At 40.4% G+C, this 18,992-nt stretch overlaps 1 protein-coding gene across 2 annotated transcripts in view; it reads right to left on the bottom strand.

The window, feature by feature from the left end:
• Window positions 1-18,992, bottom strand: part of aff4 (ALF transcription elongation factor 4) — a 29,502-nt gene that overhangs the window by 4,405 nt on the left and 6,105 nt on the right. The window contains exons 1-15 of one of the 2 annotated variants that reach the window (XM_087847415.1): window positions 14,980-15,782; window positions 9,975-10,104; window positions 6,322-7,095; window positions 5,465-5,503; window positions 5,230-5,316; window positions 4,948-4,975; window positions 4,789-4,852; window positions 4,535-4,627; window positions 3,777-3,921; window positions 2,821-3,574; window positions 2,532-2,683; window positions 1,963-2,048; window positions 1,401-1,623; window positions 946-1,043; window positions 465-528 (exon numbers count right to left, since the gene is read on the bottom strand). In XM_087847415.1, coding sequence (XP_087703541.1) covers window positions 465-528; window positions 946-1,043; window positions 1,401-1,623; window positions 1,963-2,048; window positions 2,532-2,683; window positions 2,821-3,574; window positions 3,777-3,921; window positions 4,535-4,627; window positions 4,789-4,852; window positions 4,948-4,975; window positions 5,230-5,316; window positions 5,465-5,503; window positions 6,322-7,095; window positions 9,975-10,104; window positions 14,980-14,996 — 2,754 coding nt within the window. In that variant the 5' untranslated portion in view covers window positions 14,997-15,782. Of the gene's footprint in view, window positions 1-464; window positions 529-945; window positions 1,044-1,400; window positions 1,624-1,962; window positions 2,049-2,531; window positions 2,684-2,820; window positions 3,575-3,776; window positions 3,922-4,534; window positions 4,628-4,788; window positions 4,853-4,947; window positions 4,976-5,229; window positions 5,317-5,464; window positions 5,504-6,321; window positions 7,096-9,974; window positions 10,105-14,979; window positions 15,783-18,992 lie in introns of those variants that run through there. The other variant, XM_087847416.1, reaches the window with a different exon arrangement.

Raw genomic sequence — 18,992 nt, 5'->3', positions numbered from 1 at the left:
GACCTGGTTGGGATTGCATAAACTAATTATATCACTGAAGTAATATTATGCTGATGTAGCTTATGATCCTGATTTTGTGTTTAGAGAGAAAAGAAGAAAACAGCAACTAAATAATTAAATTTTGAGTAAGAACAAGATAATCCAACAGAGATGGCTATTTTATAATGCAAGTGTACATAACAGATACCAAACGTGAAGCTAAACAGATCCACCTGCTCATCTACAGTGACCCGGTAATAAAAGCATTTTTATTACTATTTTTAAGGAAATCAGGCAGAGCTCAAACTAAAAGCAGCTTTGAAAACTAAGTAAAATTTCACAGTCACCACAAAAAAGTCACTGTGAAATCACTTTCTACATAAAAGGAAACATCTTATTATATGTAACATAAAGCACCATAGAAAATGTCATTTAATGTTTTAAAGTCCTCTCAATTACACCAGTCATTGGGGTCTTGCTCTTACCAGTGCATCTGCATTGTGTTTAAGTTTCTTGGCCTCCTGTAAATAGTGATCTGCTGAATGGACCCTGAAAGAGAATAATGAGAAGGTTTAACAAATCAAATCATTTAAGTGTTCTTGACACTGTGGCGTGCTTTTTATATCCACTAAACATAGAAACTTTGAAAGAATGTCATAAAAAAAAAAGTCTCTTAACTCCTGAAACATTTTATCTCATTAAATCAAAATGTGAAGTGAAAAGGTATGAAAATAAGAAGCAAGACTATGTTGTTGCGTTACCACGGCATTAAAAAGGCAGCGATTCCCAGCAGAGAGCCTTTTAAAATGGAAATTAACATAACTTTTCTGGCATGCAGGCACATCTATTCATGACCTCCCCAACCTCCTGCAGCTTTATGCATCAAAGGCAACTCTAGATCCCCACAGCAGTTCTTTCTCTGTGCCCCGCTGAGGGGTTATCCACAGTGGAAAGAGCTCCTCTTACCTGTCCTCAAACACCAGCTTGGATCTCTGAGACTTGGAGCCGTCCGTGGAGAGCGGGGGCACAGCCAGCTGGTTATCGCAACCCTTTGAGGATTTCTCCTGCAGAGAAGTATGGGGAAAATAACATTTTAGGGAAAAAGCAGCTTTTTTTTTTTTTTAAAAAAAAACAGACTTGCAGAACAGGACAGAGTCACAACAAGTTAGAGGTTGGTCTTATACAAATGTAAAACAATCCCACCAAAAATCAGTGATTATGTTATAGTTGTAGATACACACTGCAAGCCATGACCTTGGCTACTCCCTTTCTACCCTCAACGACAACTTCCTCCCCACTCTATGCATGCTCTGGTATTTAAATTGCTCAGGGAAAAACACTGCACAACTGGCAAGATGTAAGTCTGCCCTATCTGCAACATTTGATAGGTATCAGTGATAACAAAGGCTTCTCATGCCTACCTTGCCGTCACGTGTGCTGCGCCCTTTTTCCTCTCCTTTTCTATGTTTGGAGGTGGAGCTGCCCTTGGTGCTGTGGCTCCCTTCTTTTCCACTTCCTGTCCCGCTGGACAATGACGTGGAGGACTGGCTGACTGTCCGCTTTCGACTGGGATGCTCTGCCTTAATTGTCCGCATGGAAGGAGAGGGAACTGGCTCCTCTTTCTTTTCCGAAGACCTTTTAGAACTGAGTGGGATTCAAATCAGTATTTCATTATGCATTGTGTCAAACTAGGCTGTGTACTCAACATAAAACATTAAAACTAAAAAGTTAAATATTAACATTTCATGCAATTATAAACAAAGAATGCAGATATGGAGCATAATGGTTAACAGGCACAGCTTGAAGGGATAATAAACTCACTACATTAAGCTGTTATGATGCTCATTAGAATTTACAGGGTTTATTTTGTCTTTTGTGTGATTATCGGAAAAGGCAAAATTAACTACTACTGTCACATTAGGCTCCTGGCTTACAGAGGGTTTACTGGTAATGATATTCAGGACAAAAGCTAAGATTACTCACTCTTTACTGCTGCTTTTATGATGGGATGTAGATTTATCCTCTAGCTTGATCCGCTTGGTCTCTGGCTTTGTGCCTTCCTCGTTAGTCTAAAGAAAGATGAGAGAGAAAAATAAAAAGCAGGGTGCATTAAAGAAAAAGTCAGATTTAATAATAGGTTACACGCCTCCAATTATTATCGGAAGACGCCAACTCATTGCAGGTATAGCTCAACTATGCCAGCTCATTGTTATCCTAAATGACTGTTACATTCCAAAATATCCAGTCACAAAGATTTTAATTCTCCATCTTTGGTAGTTGTGTGGCTATGATTAAAGTAAAATGCACAGTCATCTAACAGCGCTAAATCCAGGTCTGGATCTCAACCAGAATGTAGTCAATTGTTCTTTGGCTCAAATGCACTTTCTTGCTTTAATGGAAATCTGTGTGTGCTATTCCAAGAGATGCTATACTGGGGGGAAAAAGACCTTAATAAGTGAAAGGAATACTCAATAACAAGCTTTTCTATTTTACTCTGCTTTCAAGTAGAAATACAATGTATTTCTTACAAAAAGCACTGAAATTTGCTCTACCTTGTGTTTCCTCTTGGCCTTGCTCGAGCTTTTCTCAGAGCTCTGTTTGCTGAAGTCTTTGCTGTCCCTGTCGAGAGAGTCTTCCCTCTCCACTTTTATCTCTGCAGGTTCCTTGTAGGGCCGCCCTGGGATTCTGGACAGCAAGCTGAGATCTATGGGAAACAGGAAGGAAAAGGGTAGGGTATACTTAATTTGGTTCAAAGTAAAGAAACCCATTTGGTTCAGTGCCCACTACACCTTGACATATTCTCTGGACTTTTTACAAGACTTGCGAGCAGTTTCGACTAACCTATCTTGACTAATAAAACTTGCTGCTGAGGCTGTCTCGCAGGGTAGCGGTCCTCGGGGTCACTGAGAGGAGACAGCAGCCCTCTCTCTTCCCCAGGCGAAAAAACGCACACGGGTGTCCTGATACTCTCTGTGTACTTGGGTGTCTGGGATGAGGACGGGATGCTGTCGTTTCCTTCGGAGTCTGATGATGAAAAGTCTGTGTCAACAAATTCACGAGATTTCTGAGAAGTCTTGGTTGCTGCCTTGGGCTTGCGCTGGGCTGCAGTGCTGGAGGGAGTAGTAGTGGGCCTCGGCGAGGATTTGGGTTCTTTTTTATTGCTTGGTTTGCGTGAACCCTTCGTAGCAGCTTTGGGCTGATGAGGAGGTATCTCTGGAGCCGGCTCACTCTCCACTCTCAGACCTCCCTTTGGTTCCTCTACCACAGGAGGCTTCTCTGATTTTTTAGGCTGCTTTTTACCCACTCGAATACGTGGATTTGTGCCACCCTCGCTCTGTGCGGGTGACTTTTGCCGGCCACGGCCACCTTCTGCACCTTTCTGGGCTGCCCGCAGGTCCCTGCTTGGGGTGGGTGCTGCTGAATCTTTTGACCCTCCTCCTTGGCTACTATAGCTGCGCCCTGAGCTGTTATCTCGGCCATCTTTCTTGAATTTGGGTGGGACGTTATTGTTGTCCACTGGAGATGAGGGTGAGAACTGCTTGGCTTTCTTGAACCAGTTGTCCAACTGCCACTTGTTTGCCATGGGTTTTTCAGGCTGAAGGGGCACAGAGGGGAGCACAGAATTAGGAAACAGTCTCACTGATTGAACTCCTAACAAAATATAAGAGTCTAGAAGAAAGTACCATATAAATATTTAATCCAAAAATAGAAGTGAACAGTGTGAAAACTGGTTCATACAATCCTTAATCAACCAAGCGGTATTACAGCTATGTATAAAGTTATAGAAAAATGATTACTTCAGGGGAGGCAGGCCGTGGTTGCTCGTTGGCTTCGCTGTCTGTCGTGCTGCTTTCACTCTCGCTGTCAGAGCCCGAGCTGCTCTCTGAGCCACTATGGCTGCTGGAGTCATCCCTTGATTGCTCAGCTGCTTCGCTGTTATTGCTGTTCAATAGGAGAGCATTAAACATTGTCATTGTGGTGTATGAGCAAACATCTATACCTCCACATAAAGATTTTAAGTGATCAATAATGGTATTTTACGGTCGAGTCACTAAAAACCTGTGTATGTTGAGATTATTCGTTACCGCAGCAAAAATCTGCATACTTATGTATGCATTTTTCTGGGTTTCGAATCAGTCAGCATAAGGAGATTAATGCAACCTGTGTAGTAGCTGCTCAAGAGTCCTTGGGTAGTTCATGGGTTTCAGTGCTTTAACTGTCAAGCCACAAGGTGTGCATAAAAACCCCAAGATTTGCATTCTCTGTCTTTCTCCACACACTCAAGAAAGCAGCTTTGTTTTATATTCAGTTTTAAAAATGTATATATACTTTGCATCCAACAGTACAGCAAAAATATGGTTTTAAATTTCAGGCATCACTATGTCATCAAGGTGCAGTTAACACATAAAGACAAGACACAAAATGGCTAAAAGAAGAAGAAAGCCACTCGAGCTGTGAAGTTTTTCTTTCAAGATCGGGAAAACGATTCAAAGTTAAAACAGTAAGTCTCAACATAGGACTTAGATTAAAAAAAAAAGTGTTTTCTACAGGTTACCTTGCTGATGTGTTCCTTGAGGCATTCTTGGCAGAGTCCTGTTCTCCATCACTGTCCTCACTGCTGCTTAGCCTTAGGTCTTCCTCCAACCTACTGAGATATGGGAATCATTTGTTATTCTTCATATGTCGCCACAGTCGTTTGGAGTTACTGTGATTACTTTTAGCTTCTTAACTCAAATATTTACTGTTCAACTATTCCACTCACTACTGACAAGAAAAGAGAAAAAGAAGGTTCAAAGATGAAGCACTTACGTGGGCTGGTCATCGCAAGCTTTGGCTTGGTGGCTACTCGAGCTCTTTGATGAACTGCCTCGCTCTAAAACACACAAAAAGATTTATATGTATTGATTGAAAGCCTAAAACATATGCATTTAACTTTACTTCACTATTTTATGTGTGTGTGATACTCACTGTGCCCACTTGGAAAAGGATGAGTATCCTGAAATTAAAAATAAAAAATTAAAAGGAGGTGTTAACTTATTTTCATGAATCTGTGTTATTATATGACTTTGCATTCATGAGAAAGATGCCATGATACATTCAATACAAGCAGTAAGTAACAAGTTGACTTATCACATTAAGTAACCTTCCAAATAACCCTCCTTTGCTTGTCTTATGCAAGGTTTGATTCATACAAATGGAAATAGTTCATCACAACGTAATCACATTAATCAAACAGACACTGCTGCTGACCTTGGTGGGGAATGGAAACTTGGAGGGCTCTGTTTTACAGGGAGTGTGGATGGCTGTCAAAGGAGGGGGCCACGACTGAGTCATTTCCTGAATTTAAAAAAAGAAAGAAAAAAGAGAAAACAGAAGGAAAAAAAACCCCCATTAAAATTAGCTTTAAGGTGTGAGTAATCTTGATGGTTCATTCAATTATTTGAAGCAGATGGCTTTTCTATTAAAATGAGAGTTGTGTCTGTACCTTCAGAATTTCGTCGACACAGTTGGCATCACCGGATCCCTAAAGACAGAAACAGCATGCTTATGAGATGTATAAACAACATGATCTCAGTACAGCATGTGTGAGGTGGCTTCCATTTTGAGCCCTATTAGTCATCCTATAGGCATTTTGTGAGAACTAGGAGTTCATTCAGACCATGTGTAACAAGCTGAGATGTCCTTTAACGTAATCATTACATCATTAAATCAAACACGTGCCACTGCTCTGACATAGTAAGCTATAAATTCTACATAAGCCGTTGGTAGGTCATTTCTAATGTACGGGCGATCGTGGCTCAAGAGTTGGGAGTTCGCCTTGTAATCGGAAGGTTGCCGATTCGAGCCCCGGCTCGGACAGTCTCGGTTGTTGTGTCCTTGGGCAAGACACTTCACCTACCGCCTACTGGTGTCGCAATATGGCAGCCTCGCTTCTGTCAGTCTGCCCCAGGGCAGCTGTGGCTACAACTGTAGCTTGCCTCCACCAGTGTGTGAATGTGTGTGTGAATGGGTGGATGACTGGGTGTGTAAAGCGCTTTGGGGTCCCTAGGCAGGACTAGTAAAAGCGCTATACAAATACAGGCCATTTACCATTTACAATCAGGGTTACACCAGAGGGACACCTCTTGTTTTGAGTCAAGGCAGAAATATTCTTACAATATATTTCTGTGGGTCTAAGAGAAAATGAAGGAATGATTACAGCATGCAACAGTCAAACAGGCATCTGTCTTAAGAGAGACTTCAAAAAGCTGCTCTTGAGGTGATATACAAACAAAGAGCACATTCTTTAAATAGTCAACATACCAGGTTCACAACAGCATGAGATTGAGACTCAGGTCTTACCTCTACAGGTTGGGAAGGGATCTTAAGTTTGGCAAGCTTGGACTTCATCTCTCCCACAGTGCTGCTATGCGACTGTCCAGTGTAGCTTTCCGCTTGTGAACTCTTAGGTTCTGCTGTTTCCTGGCCATCCATAGGCCGCACGTAGGCTGTTGGTTTTTGCAGCATTGTGCTGGGCTTGGACATGAGAGATGGGGGAAAGGCCTGACTTGAGTGCTGTCCACTGGGGAAGGACGTGTGAACCCGTGAAGGTGAGTCCCAGTTGGCCTCTCTGTCTCGCGGTGACTTTGAGCGGTAGCGGTCCTTGTTGTGATGCTGCTCAGCAGACAAAGAGCTCCGCGAGTGACTACTGGAGGAACTTAGAGAGCCCTTTGCTGGACTTGACGTGTGTGACTTCGAGTGATCGGACCCTCCGCTGTGTTTACTTGACTTTTTTTCCCGCACCTCTCCTCTCTGGCTACTGTTGCTGCTGCCGCTACCGCCTCCGTTGCTCCTCTGGCTGCTGTGCCCGCCCTGGAGTCCTGAGCGTTTCTGGGACTGGGATGAAGATCCGCCCGCTGCGGGGCCAACAGGGGTCCACTTACTGCTCTGGCTGCTGCCGCCACACCGCTGGTCCCCACCAAACAAAGGTGGACCCGACTTCTCCTCAGAGGAAGACGAGCTGTTGGATGGTTTACTATTAAGTTTTGGAATGGTGTCACCAATTGGCTCTTTCATTTCGTCGTAGTTGCCCAGCATGCTCTGGATACGGCTGGACAGTTTATCTTCCTTGCTCACCTGCAGGGTGAAGCAGAGGCAAACAAACAAAAAAGAATAATTATTGTGGAGAACACGAGTGAAAAGAGGGAAAGCAGAGAAAAGAGAAGAAGTTCAACATTTGAGGTAAAGGCGCTCAACCAAAAACAGAGGCGCAGTGAGAGGCCTAAACTCAATGTTCACTTTTTCAGACTGAGCCCACATCAGTCCAAACCCATCTGCGAACACAGTTACGCTCTGCCCAGACACCCACCACAGAAGATAATCAATCACTCTGAGGCCACGAGTTCCAGCCGACCTGTTTGCAATCAGCCCGTGACAAAAGTCTGTGTAGAGTATCCAGTTTCACACGCAGCCTCACGCTTCAGTTTTGTTTGACAGAGTCACACCGAGGGTGAAGAAATACTAGCCGTTATCTGCAGCAGGAAATGTAACTTAGCTTGGTCATAACGTGCACTCCACTACCTCCTGTCTGCGCTGCCTGGCTCACATATGCGCAGCCAAGTATTACCTATTTTTCTTAATGGCTGTTGGTTTCAATTTTGTTTTAGGCTGTTTTGTTTTGAGCAACTGCACTGTTGCTTTCACATAACACACCGTTGTTGCGTTATGTTTAACTGAAGAAATTTCTGAGAGGAAAACCTTCAGATTGTAACTCTGTCAAAGCTTTTTTTTCTTGATAAACAATGGTGTATAGTGGTTGTTCAACTGCTGAAACTTTCAGAGGAAACCTCCAAGATGACCACAGGAACACTTTTCACCTTTTGGTTCCTGTGTGACAAAAACACTTAGTCCTGCAGCAGTACGGTCTTTAAAGCTGAAATAAATAACTTCAATCATTCACACTTCAACAATAACAAGCTACAAAGAACAAGCCACTGATCGCCATCTCTTCAACATTTCTTCTGCCATTTTGTGATATCCGATAATAACAGCCACAAGTTTTTGTTTTTAATCTGACACACATTTAATTTGCCTATTTTTCGAGGCAGACACAAACGTTCTTAATAGATTTTTAATTTGCTGAGTCACTTTGGCTTTTTGGGTCCAATTATATCCTGGAACCGTTAGGGTGAAAGCACCTACCCCCTCATATAATTTGAGGGTTCCTTGATTTTTATTTTTATTTTTTAAGGAGCTTTTCTAAGTGAAAAGAACATGAAAAACAATATGCGGCTTCATAGATAAGCTTTTATTCTGTGCCGCTGAGAGAGTGCGTGAACTCTATGCCATAAAAATGTTATTGCTGTGCTGGTCTACATCTGGGAGGGCACAGCTGCAGCTGCATGCACACATGGCCTTTAATACAGAACACTAAACTTCCACTTAGTGGAGCATGACAGAGGAGAGAAAAGTCAAACTAAAGCTTATATAAGACTCGCACAAGTAGAGAAAACTCTATTGGACAGAGCAGTTTGCTTGTTCCAAAATTCTGCTCTGATACTGCAAAGACTGAACACCATCTTGTTCTTAAACATAGTATCAAGTGTGTGAAAACAGCAGATCACAATGTACACGGGTGAAAAGCTTCTTTCTTTGTAAAGGTCAAGGAGTTTTCCATCTTTAATGTCAGCTTTTTTATCTTTGTTGTGGCCCAAAACACTCCTCACTTACCTCTGGTGGCTTTTCAATTCCCAACCTGTCAGAACACATTCCTCACTGCCTCTTTGATGGCCAGCTCGAGCTAAAGAGAGAAGCCACTTACATCTGCTCAAATCTGGTTAGTGGCAAAGATTAGACCAGTACAGAGAACTCAAATCCTCTTTACAATTATATTGGCCGGGCAGGAGCCTGAAGCTGGCTGGCCTACATCTATGTGTGTCTGCAAGCACAAGAGGAAGCTCTGCAAAGAGGAGACATGTTTTCTGGTCTGTAGTTTGCTTTCAACAGCTGTAATGCCAAAAAGCTACCCAATGCCAGGTGTTTTCAAACTGTGCTGTATTTAGTGCAGAGTTGGTGAACTGCTCACAACTATCTGACAAGTATGTAACTCAAACCTCAAATCTTTGTAGAAACATTTGTGCTTTTAAGCCATAATTATGATTAGAACAAACACTGCACACAAACCTACCAATTTCCTCTTGAAATCGATGTTGCTGGTGTTCCATCTACTTTCAGTGAAGCTGGATCTTCACTTTCTGAGCATATCTTGCTTTTTTTATCACACGTGAAGTAAACAAGATTAATTATTATTACCATTTTCTTCAGTATAAATACACTTGGTGGGAACTACCATAAGAAAGGAGCCTGAAGCTAAACACTCATCTTCACATAACCAAAGACACATGTTTAAAAAAAAAAAAAAGTCATGACTAATTTGCATTGCCACAAAAGCTTCTGATATTATGTACTATTCTCACCACAAAGCTTGACATTCACATGTCAGAATTCATTCCCCTTAAATGCTTGCCACAGGGAGGGGGGGGATTTATACTGTTTTGGGGGGACAACAACACTTCTGAGAAAAACTATAGACTTCAGGCCTCAATGTGTTTCTCCTCCAACTTGTAATTTCAGCTCAGTTTCACCAACACATACTGAGAAGAATAGCCTTAAACGTGCTTTTGGGCTATAGTTCACCTTATGAACAGTGTGACCTGCCTGACGATCCAGAGGATTAACATTTCAGTTGATGTAAATCTACATTTCTAAATAGTTTAGCTCTTGGAACGTGCTTGTTTAAGCTAGCAAGACTTTCCGAAACAGCAGTGTTGTGCTGAATACTAGATCGCTGTAATAGTGTGCAGGAATTTCCCACATTGTAATTGCTTAATTTGCAGGAACTGATTATTATTATGCACAGTCTGACACCTTGCATTTCCAGTCACTATTACAGACTCCCTTAATATTACTAACCACTTACGTGCCAGATAAAGTGAACGTGAGTTGAACAAACTTACCACTTTGTAGGGTTCGGGGAAGAGAGGGGAATTTGCTGGGAAGGCCTCTCCTCCTCCCTGCTGGATTTCTTGATTTCGCCTTTCTCGTTCTTTCATTCGGAGCACATTCCGGTCCTCACGGTTCATGTTGCTATCAACACAGAAGAATAACAAGGTAGCATAATGAGAAGAAACAATAAACAAACAGCGTATGTCTTTGCTGAACACGGATGCCTGCAGGGGCAGTATATTATGAAAATGAGATCTCGGAGACAAGTGCGGAAGAATTAAGCAAACATATACTCTTGTTAAAAAGTCAGCTTGGAAAAATAGAAATGGTCAGTTTTTTCTTTTGTGTCTTTACCTTTTAAAAAATAAATAAAAATAAAGTCACAACAAGTATTGAGAAAGATCACACTACTGCTGTGCTCTGCTTTGACTCATTGTTAGCACAGACATAACTGTCATTAGTGAAATCCCACACGTATCATAAACAGGGGAAGTTGTGACCTGTGGAGAAAGTAGGTTCTAATAAGCTTAGCCTAGTCTAGACACTGTGCAGTACCCTACTTCATCTGCAAATAATCTCCTTGTACAGATGGTCAGCACAATTTGCCCCCAGCTGAAACTACCAATTCGATGTTTTCACACAGTGAGAAGGCTGTTTACATACTTTTTATCTCAAAACATCAACAGTTGCAGGAAACATTTGTGAGCACTTTGTTATTTATGATTGAGATCTGGGTAAATCCAAAGGTTACAAATCAATCTGACTGAACCACTAACATGTTTAAAAACAATGTAAATAAAAACTTTGAGAAGGTTATCAAAAACAATTTAACTTCTGTTCTAACAGCATCTCAAAAAGTAAATGTTGCACTGATGGATCTCAGATGTCGAAGATGGTCAGCTTGATCACCAAGCGTTTGACAATTACGTCAACAGTTTAGCTTATTTTCCTCTTAATGTATTCAATAAAAACACTACTGGTATTACCTGCAAATTCAACTCAACCTGCCCCATTACTGTTTTAAGTACACATCTCTGTTAATTTAAAACAAAAAAAAAACAACAACAACCCCCCCCCCCCCCCCCCCCCCAACATATACAAAACAGACACAAAAGGTTAGTGGTTCAGTGCCTACTTGCAGTCACTAATTACAATACGTTACACCATTCATTGTTGTATGCGATCAAGGGTTTCAGTTAGCACTAGTTTGTTTTCTCTTCATGCTGGAAGCTGAAAATAAACTTGAAAGCATTTCTCTCTGAGCGAAAGCTGCATTTCTTTTGGTTGGGGAGCACAGTATAGTAGATCAAGTAGTACAGTTTAACCTCTTCCTCCACCTGCTATCGGTTCTTCCTAAACAAGGAGGAGGGAAATCACCCCAAACTAATTTGCAGGTTTCCCTCTTAACAGACTTGGTGTTGTGAGCAATGCCTTGACGATAAATATATAATAAGGTTAAAAAAGAATAAAATAATCCTTATGGGATAATAAACCCTGGTAAATGAGACAAAAATGTAATTTCCTGGGAAAAATGCACAACTAGTGAGGCACAGTGGACAGAGCATGATGGTTTTGGCTAAGTTGCTACCTCAGAGCCTAGATGCTTTGCAACTACTGATGGATGGTTTAGAAAGTACACTGTGTCCTTGACCTAAAGCTTAGGAAAGGATAATGAAAGCAACAAGGCGACAACTCAAAAGCATAAGAAAACAAAGATGAGCATGTCGTCCTGACCTTAACCCAAACGAGATGCCATCCCAAAATTATTAATCAACTAAAACAGCTTTTTGTCATGTCTCATAACATCTATAACAGTCTCAGAACACTTTTTTTTTACAAAATGAGTTTCTATGAAACTTACTAAACTTACCAAACTCAAAAGCTCACTTAATTTGAAGAAGAAGAAAAAACAAAACAATAACAACAAAAAAAACTGTCAGGCTTTTCCAGTTTTATGACTAAATGTGTTAAATAAAGTCACGGAAAGTAAATGTGTTTATTGCAGACTGTGTGACTAAAATGAAAGATCGGGCCACATTTAAGAGCAATCAAATCACAAATTTTTTCTCGTAACCTGCAAGAACCTGATTGCTTTTAAAATATTGGTAATTTTGGGTGGACTGTGTGCTGGATGTTTGCTTGCAATGAATGACAAAGTTAAAATAGACTGTAATTATCTGCTATGAAACTAGCTGGAACTCACTGGGTCCCTACACATAAATAAACACACCCCGTAGTCTGTGTTTTCCTTCTGAACATAATGTGTGTTATTTAATCAGATGAGGATAAAGTCATATAAGGGCAATACCCCTCTGATCGGATGTATGGATTGACACCAGTGAGACAAACATCATTGCGACATGTAATATATCCATGTACACATTATTACGATAACAACTCAGAGCCATTCTAAAATATTACCAAAAATGCTCTGGTAGAGGAGAAATCAGGCACCTCATAGGTGCAGCGAGCCAAAAAAACAAATGTGACTTCCCTCTGCTGTGCACTTTGTTTAACAGAAAGCAACTACAGAGGTTTGAAAATAGAAACAAGCACGCTGTCATCCAGGCGTGTCGCCTCCCGGTTTAAGTCGACAGCTTCAAGCTCTGCCAGTGACAACAATGATTGTAAGGCTGTTGACACAGTGCGATTAAGCAGCAACCATCCGGCCTCCTTGTAGATTCTCAAAACTACACACAGGGTCTTTCTAATCTTTCCCAAGCATGACTAAAAATGTAAGAAGTGGATGAGAAACTGACTCAACGATGAGGAAATTCTTTATACACAGGGAAGTCAAATGGCGAGAGAGTACACTGGAACCTGAGAGTTACGAGGAACTGATCAATCATAAAAAATAAATAGATAAATAAACTGTGTTACAGACTAAACCTTGTCACCATATGCTGGTCAAGCTTTGAATGAACTATTAGAAAAGCTCATCAGTTAGTCTAAACAGTAATTTCCCAACCAATCCTTTTTTTTTCTTAACACAACCTTTAACCGTTTTATATCATCAACCCTGACATCTATGAGTAATGACAACTCCAACGCATTACTCATAGGAGGTATAGGGATTAGCCCACTATGGCTAGGGTTCATTAAGCCACACTTACAAAGAAGCGACTAAGTCAACTTTATTTCATGAAACATACCATTAACATCATGATCACCTCTTGACTTAAAGCACAGCCAAGAACCAGGGCTGGAAACACAAAACCCAAATACTAGCAACACACTTTGCATGACAAACTTTCTAAAACTGAAGTAGCTATGATTATCATCTACAGATAACATGGCCTCCTGCTATAAATGCTGTCCATAACTTTATTTACATCCATGCACATTTGATTGCTTAGATAAAGGGTGATTTTAATCTGCTCCAGCAGTATTAGTACTTATATATATATAAAAATTAGTTTGTTGATGTAATGTGGGTGCGGGCCTGCATGTGTGATTAAGCCACAGTGCTAAATAATCAAAGGCTCCAGGCAGGATCCTTTGTAAACACAGCTCATTTCCATTCTGCCAACTAACTTACCTGAGCTGTTAGTTGTTATTATTTGAAAAAGGGTGTGACACTTTAGTATTACTCGAGAGAAACTCAACAGCCAAGGAGGCTCAACTGTCTTGTTTGCGCCTCCTGGTTGTTGAACTTCTAACATTTATAATAATTGTTAGTAATAATTGTAGTCCGCTTTAATTTTAGACTCTTCCCAAAAAATCTCATTGACTTAAAAAAATTAGAAGAAAAAAAAAATATCACACTTTCAGAGAAATTACCATGGTCCTATTCACGAAAACTTTTAAGTTTGGATTCAGAATAACTGAGAAAGTACTCACTGTACCCAAACAGAAAAAAAAGAATGAAAAACAAGTGTTGGTGACATGATATGACCATGTGGCACGTATGTGGTAAGCCTCTGCACTCAATCTGTTTATAGTTTAGTCTTAGACCTGCCTCTAAACGCAAACTAGGCCTCAGGGAGTACCAAACCAAGACCCTGATCCTTAATTAAGAAATATGATTAACAAAAAGTTCGAGCAAGACACCATGCCTTTCTGTACACATCAAGATTTTTAAATTGTGAATGAAGAGTAAATCCACAAAATAAAGGCATGGATTTATTTCTGTAGAAGTGAAACTGTTACCGCACACACAGCTGGTTTTCCACAAACAGTTTTGTGTTCAACATGTCCGAGCAACTAAACCAACACTGTGGATGGTGTTAATCATAATTCGTCCAAATCAACCCATCCCTCACGTCACAAAGGTATTGTTATTCACTTTCAAACTGAATGATTAATTTTATGACTTACAAAATAAAGGGTTTTCCTTTCCAATTTGACCTAGGCCAAAAAGAGTGTACTATATATACTTCTCAGATATCAGTAGCTGAAAGTGCAAGCTATACAAATAAAATGTGACTAATTGAGAATAAATTCAGCCACCATTTACTTGTGTTGTGCTCAAAACAAGTAAAACCTTACTTTAAAGTCAAGATGCACACATAGGTGAGCTTTGATTGGCATGTTCCTGACTTACCAAGCCTAAATCCAAACCTTGAGCCACTCCCCTTCCTATTCCAATAAAATAAGATGGATTAACAATAAGAAAAAAAAGTTAAGTTTAAAGAACATTTATTAATATCAAGGTGTGATGGCCAGCTAGGTTTACTGTAGCCATTCAACACTGTGCCAAACTGAAAAGGTCAAAGTCTGAAGGCAGATCACTCTGTACCTAAATGAATCAGCTCGTATGTCTCGTTCTAAAGTACCACACAACAGTCAGATCTCATCTTTAAAAACAAACAAAAAACAGGGGGGAAAAAACCACGATTTTCTCAGTATCACTGAGTACAAGATCTGGCTTCTGGGACACAGCCATTATGTAAGGCAAATCAAACATGTCTCATCTGTCATATTCAAGTATTCACAATAGGATAAAGTTATGTGCTTTAGTCCAACCAGACACCAAGAGAAATGAGTAAAGCAGTTAAACAGCTCTGCATTTCTTACCCTGACTGAGAGGCCATGGCCCCAACCACTGAAACATTGGAAAAAGGAGGGGAGGAGGTTTCACAGGATCTCACAGGAATTCAGAAGTATTCTCGTCATGACTTGTCAGCCTGAATTTCCACACAAACAACCTCCAGTCAAGAAAACCTGACCCCTTTTTTCAAATCTAGCTGTATCTGTGGGCGTCCAGCTGAAAGAATGTGACTAAAGTTTCTTTACTCGACTGGAAGGTACTGTGTATTTTCTTGGAGTGGAGACAATTCTGACTTAGGGAGGGGAGGCGACTGCTTGTTCTCGGGAAATACCATGTCGGCAAACAGCGGGGGTTGGTCACATGCGAGGTGAAGGCTACAGAAAGCAGCAGCAGCTTTTGTTTCTGTTTTGAAGATAAAGCATGCATGAAAAATGAGTGTGAAAGAGGTGAAAGAAAGAGGTTAATATTGAATAAATGCAAGGGTATATGTGCTATTTAAATGTTTGGAGTGAATGCAATAGATAAATTGGGGATAAGAGACCTAATTTCTCATGTCTATTTTTATAGAAGAGTGCCTGATGTTTGACTGAGAGCACTTTAGGCTGATTTTAATCTTTAAACCCCTCAGAAAGTAGCAGAGGAATAATTTAATCTGAGATAACAAAGCAAGGAGCACAAGCCATCAATTTGAAAAGCCTGCTGAAACACTGTAATAGAAATACAATTTTGTTTTGTTTGCTTTAGTCACCCACAAAAGGGGGGGTGACTAATTAAATCTTTAAGGAATCTTAAAAGATCACCTAGTCTTACCGAACCTTTTTACACCTTATTCTTACACACAAAATTAAGAAGGAGTGAAAACTTAAAAAGGGGATTATTGCGAAGGAAATTAATGAGCTTGGCCTTAAGGAAATGATTTCCACAACCGCCATGCTGGCCAATTAGAGCATCTACAGGAAAACGGCATTGAAGAAACAGCGAGAAAGGGAATAAATCTCACCTCTCTCCGAGAATGGCACAGTCCACCTCCTCCCATAAAAGGAGATGTTATTTTACACCGCAAAGCCTCTCCTCCAAGTGATGTCACGGCCCTCAGCACAACCCAGCCAATCAGAGCTGCTCTTTCCATCAACAACCTCCCCCCACCCCCCACTATGCCCTGGAGCACAGGGCAAAGCACCCATGCAGCCTGTTAAAGTCACAGCGCTTAGGCTTCCAGCATGCTGGGTGTAACAAACATGAGGCTTTTTCAGATGATGACGAAACATGCTGACAAGTGTGGCATCACCGCAAGCTGTGAGGATTTTTATCTGGTACACAAGCTGACAAAATGATGCCACTTCTGTTCTTGATTTTCAGCAGATGTTTATCATTAATCAAGAACATTAAAGAGCGGGGCTTTTAGGTACAAGTGTTAAACATTCATTTATTGCTTTCAACAAAAATATATCTGAATTTGATCACATCGTTACAAGGTTTTGCCCTCATTATCTGAGGGTGCTTTGATTTAATTGCAAAGAAATTCAACTTCAATAATCTCATAAATTATGACAGTTTTACATGAATTCTAAACTGACTGTGCCAATTCTCCCCCACACACAATGATGCTCGCTGTGCTGTTTGCTTGTGGCGTTATTTAAAGTATTAAAACGAAGGCCGGCCTCCAAACTTTGGGAAACTCCATTTGATGGACTTTATAATAGACACAGCTGATATAAATAGTCATCAATGGATACCAAGGCTGTACAGTACTGCCAACAGCTGCATGTCTGTATCATCAGGCTTACGTTCTTAGAGATACTGTACTGGCTGGAATTATTTCCCATTCATGCTGAATCTGAAAGCACAGTGTGTTAGTCTGTCATTTCTCAGCACTTCTGGCAATTACATATGCCCTCTACTTTTATAAATAGAAGCACTACCCTGGGAGGATTTAATCAATGACCAGGCTCATGAAGTAGAAAATGTTAACAAAAGGTTTACTATGCACATTACAAATGGCTCTAATTTTGTATTAAAAGCTATGAGCTGTATGCACATCAATTCATTTTGGATATTAAAACATAAATACTGCATGTTCAGTGAGTCTTGGTTAAGCAAAACTACAAGTGTCATCGATCATAACTGGTTTCCAGGACTTTACAGCACCTTAGATTGCTCTACAGAAAGTATTCTGTAGCAGGTGCAGATGGACAGCCAGTGCCACCACCACTACCACCCCCAGTGCTTTTGAAGCAAACCTGCTGACTGCAGGAATTCCAGAGGGAGCGTCCATTCAAATGCAGCAAACCTGCCCTCTATACCAGCTGTTTGGTGAGGACTACAGGCAAAAATCACATGCAGCTAGGGCAAGAAGACTAAGAAGAAGTGTTGGGAAAAACTGGAGTGACTTTCAATCACTAAAACATGCAATACTTTTCATTAAGAAAACCCTGCAAGCCATATTTCTATATCAGCACTTCAAGAGGAAAGAAAAAGGCTTGATTTTCCTTGAGACTTTTATATCAAAGTGCAGATGAGGAATTTTTGAAGAGGGCAGTATCTTAAATTCCCGCTTCAATTAAAAGAATTCAATATTTCTATGTGGCTGCACATTAGCTCCAATTAGCATATCAAAACAAGTCTCGGGTCTTGATTGGCATGTTCTCTAAACAACTGCTTATGTCCTTTCATTAAAGCAGGATTGAAGCATTTGAACTGACTCGCTGCCTGGAAAGCCTCCACTCAGCAGGCGTGCATTATCTGAATAAGAGGGAACTGGCAGCATTTACCAATCACAGGCTCAGTGCTGAGACTGTTGTGCATTTACACAGCTAATTAACTCATATTAATTTAGGAGCTTTTTATGTTTAACATTCAGTAAAGCTGTTTACCAAGAGCAAAACGGTAAATCAGTCTCTTCATGGCACTGTGAAACAGATAAAAAACACTTAAAGTAGTCATTTTCTAAAGCTCTTAGGTATCCAGTAGGCAAAGTAAAGTAGTAGGTAAAATATACACTCTAAAATCTAGAGTAACTCTTACAAACAAAGCTAAAAAGTACCAGGCTCGAAAGCTCATTTGGATTTTACCTAGGTAAACATTGTCACATGAACTCAGAAACAAAAGAAATGCTCTCACTTGCAGGTTTGACACAGATAACATAATGTTCAGTGTACTTTTTAGGCCACATCATTAGTGGAACATGACACCCAAGCCTCAGTTATCTTGGCAACATTTTCAAAAGATCTGCGTCATTCAAGCTCTTCAGAAGGCACAACAAGCCTGTAAAGAGGTTTTTCATTTTTAACCTGCTTCTGATTTATTGTATGATTTTAAACTCAGCAGACTGAGCAGCAGTATACGAATAATATTTAAGCAACATGGATTATACTGCAGAGAGAGAGAGAGAGAGAGAGAAAAGAAGCCATTTCAGGGCTCGCAAAATTTCAAAATCCCTGGTAGCCCTTCGGGCAGGGACTCTTCAGTTTTTGGTAGCCCAAAATAAATTTAAGTAGCCCGAATAAAAAAGAGAGCAATTTTTTTCATTGATGCTTTGTTTCCTGTTTTGTTTCCTTTACAATATTATACATTAAAGTATAATATTGTAACGGAAACAAAACATTAATCAAAAAAACACAAATTACAACATTGTATAAAAATTACAATCATCAACTCAAATACAACATGAATCAGTCTGTGTCAGATCCTGAATTTGAAATTTCCACTGAAGTCACAGGTAAGAGGCAAGTGGAACCAAGATCATGGCCATTTGCTTTTTGAAGTTTGCAAAGACTGCTAAATTGTGCCAGTGGTAGTTCACTCTTTGCAACATAGTACGCTGATCTAAACAGATGTCTCAGGTTTATTTTTAGTATGTTATTTGCAATTGGTGTTGGTTCTGGGAAAGATATTGCAGACTGAGCAATAATGCATTTCTTGCATTTCTCATGGGTTCTAATGGGGGCCTTTCTTAAAATTACTGGTCCCAGTAACAAAGGCGCTTGTCGACTCAGAAATCGAGGGAAAACCAACAACACACCCGGCAGAACATTATGTT

The sequence above is a fragment of the Neolamprologus brichardi genome, chromosome 10 (assembly GCF_056152115.1).
Source record: "Neolamprologus brichardi isolate AB-2024 chromosome 10, ASM5615211v1, whole genome shotgun sequence".
Lineage (NCBI taxonomy): Eukaryota > Metazoa > Chordata > Actinopteri > Cichliformes > Cichlidae > Neolamprologus > Neolamprologus brichardi.
Note: the sequence above shows the minus strand (reverse complement) of the source record. Positions and strands in the feature narration are given on the sequence as shown.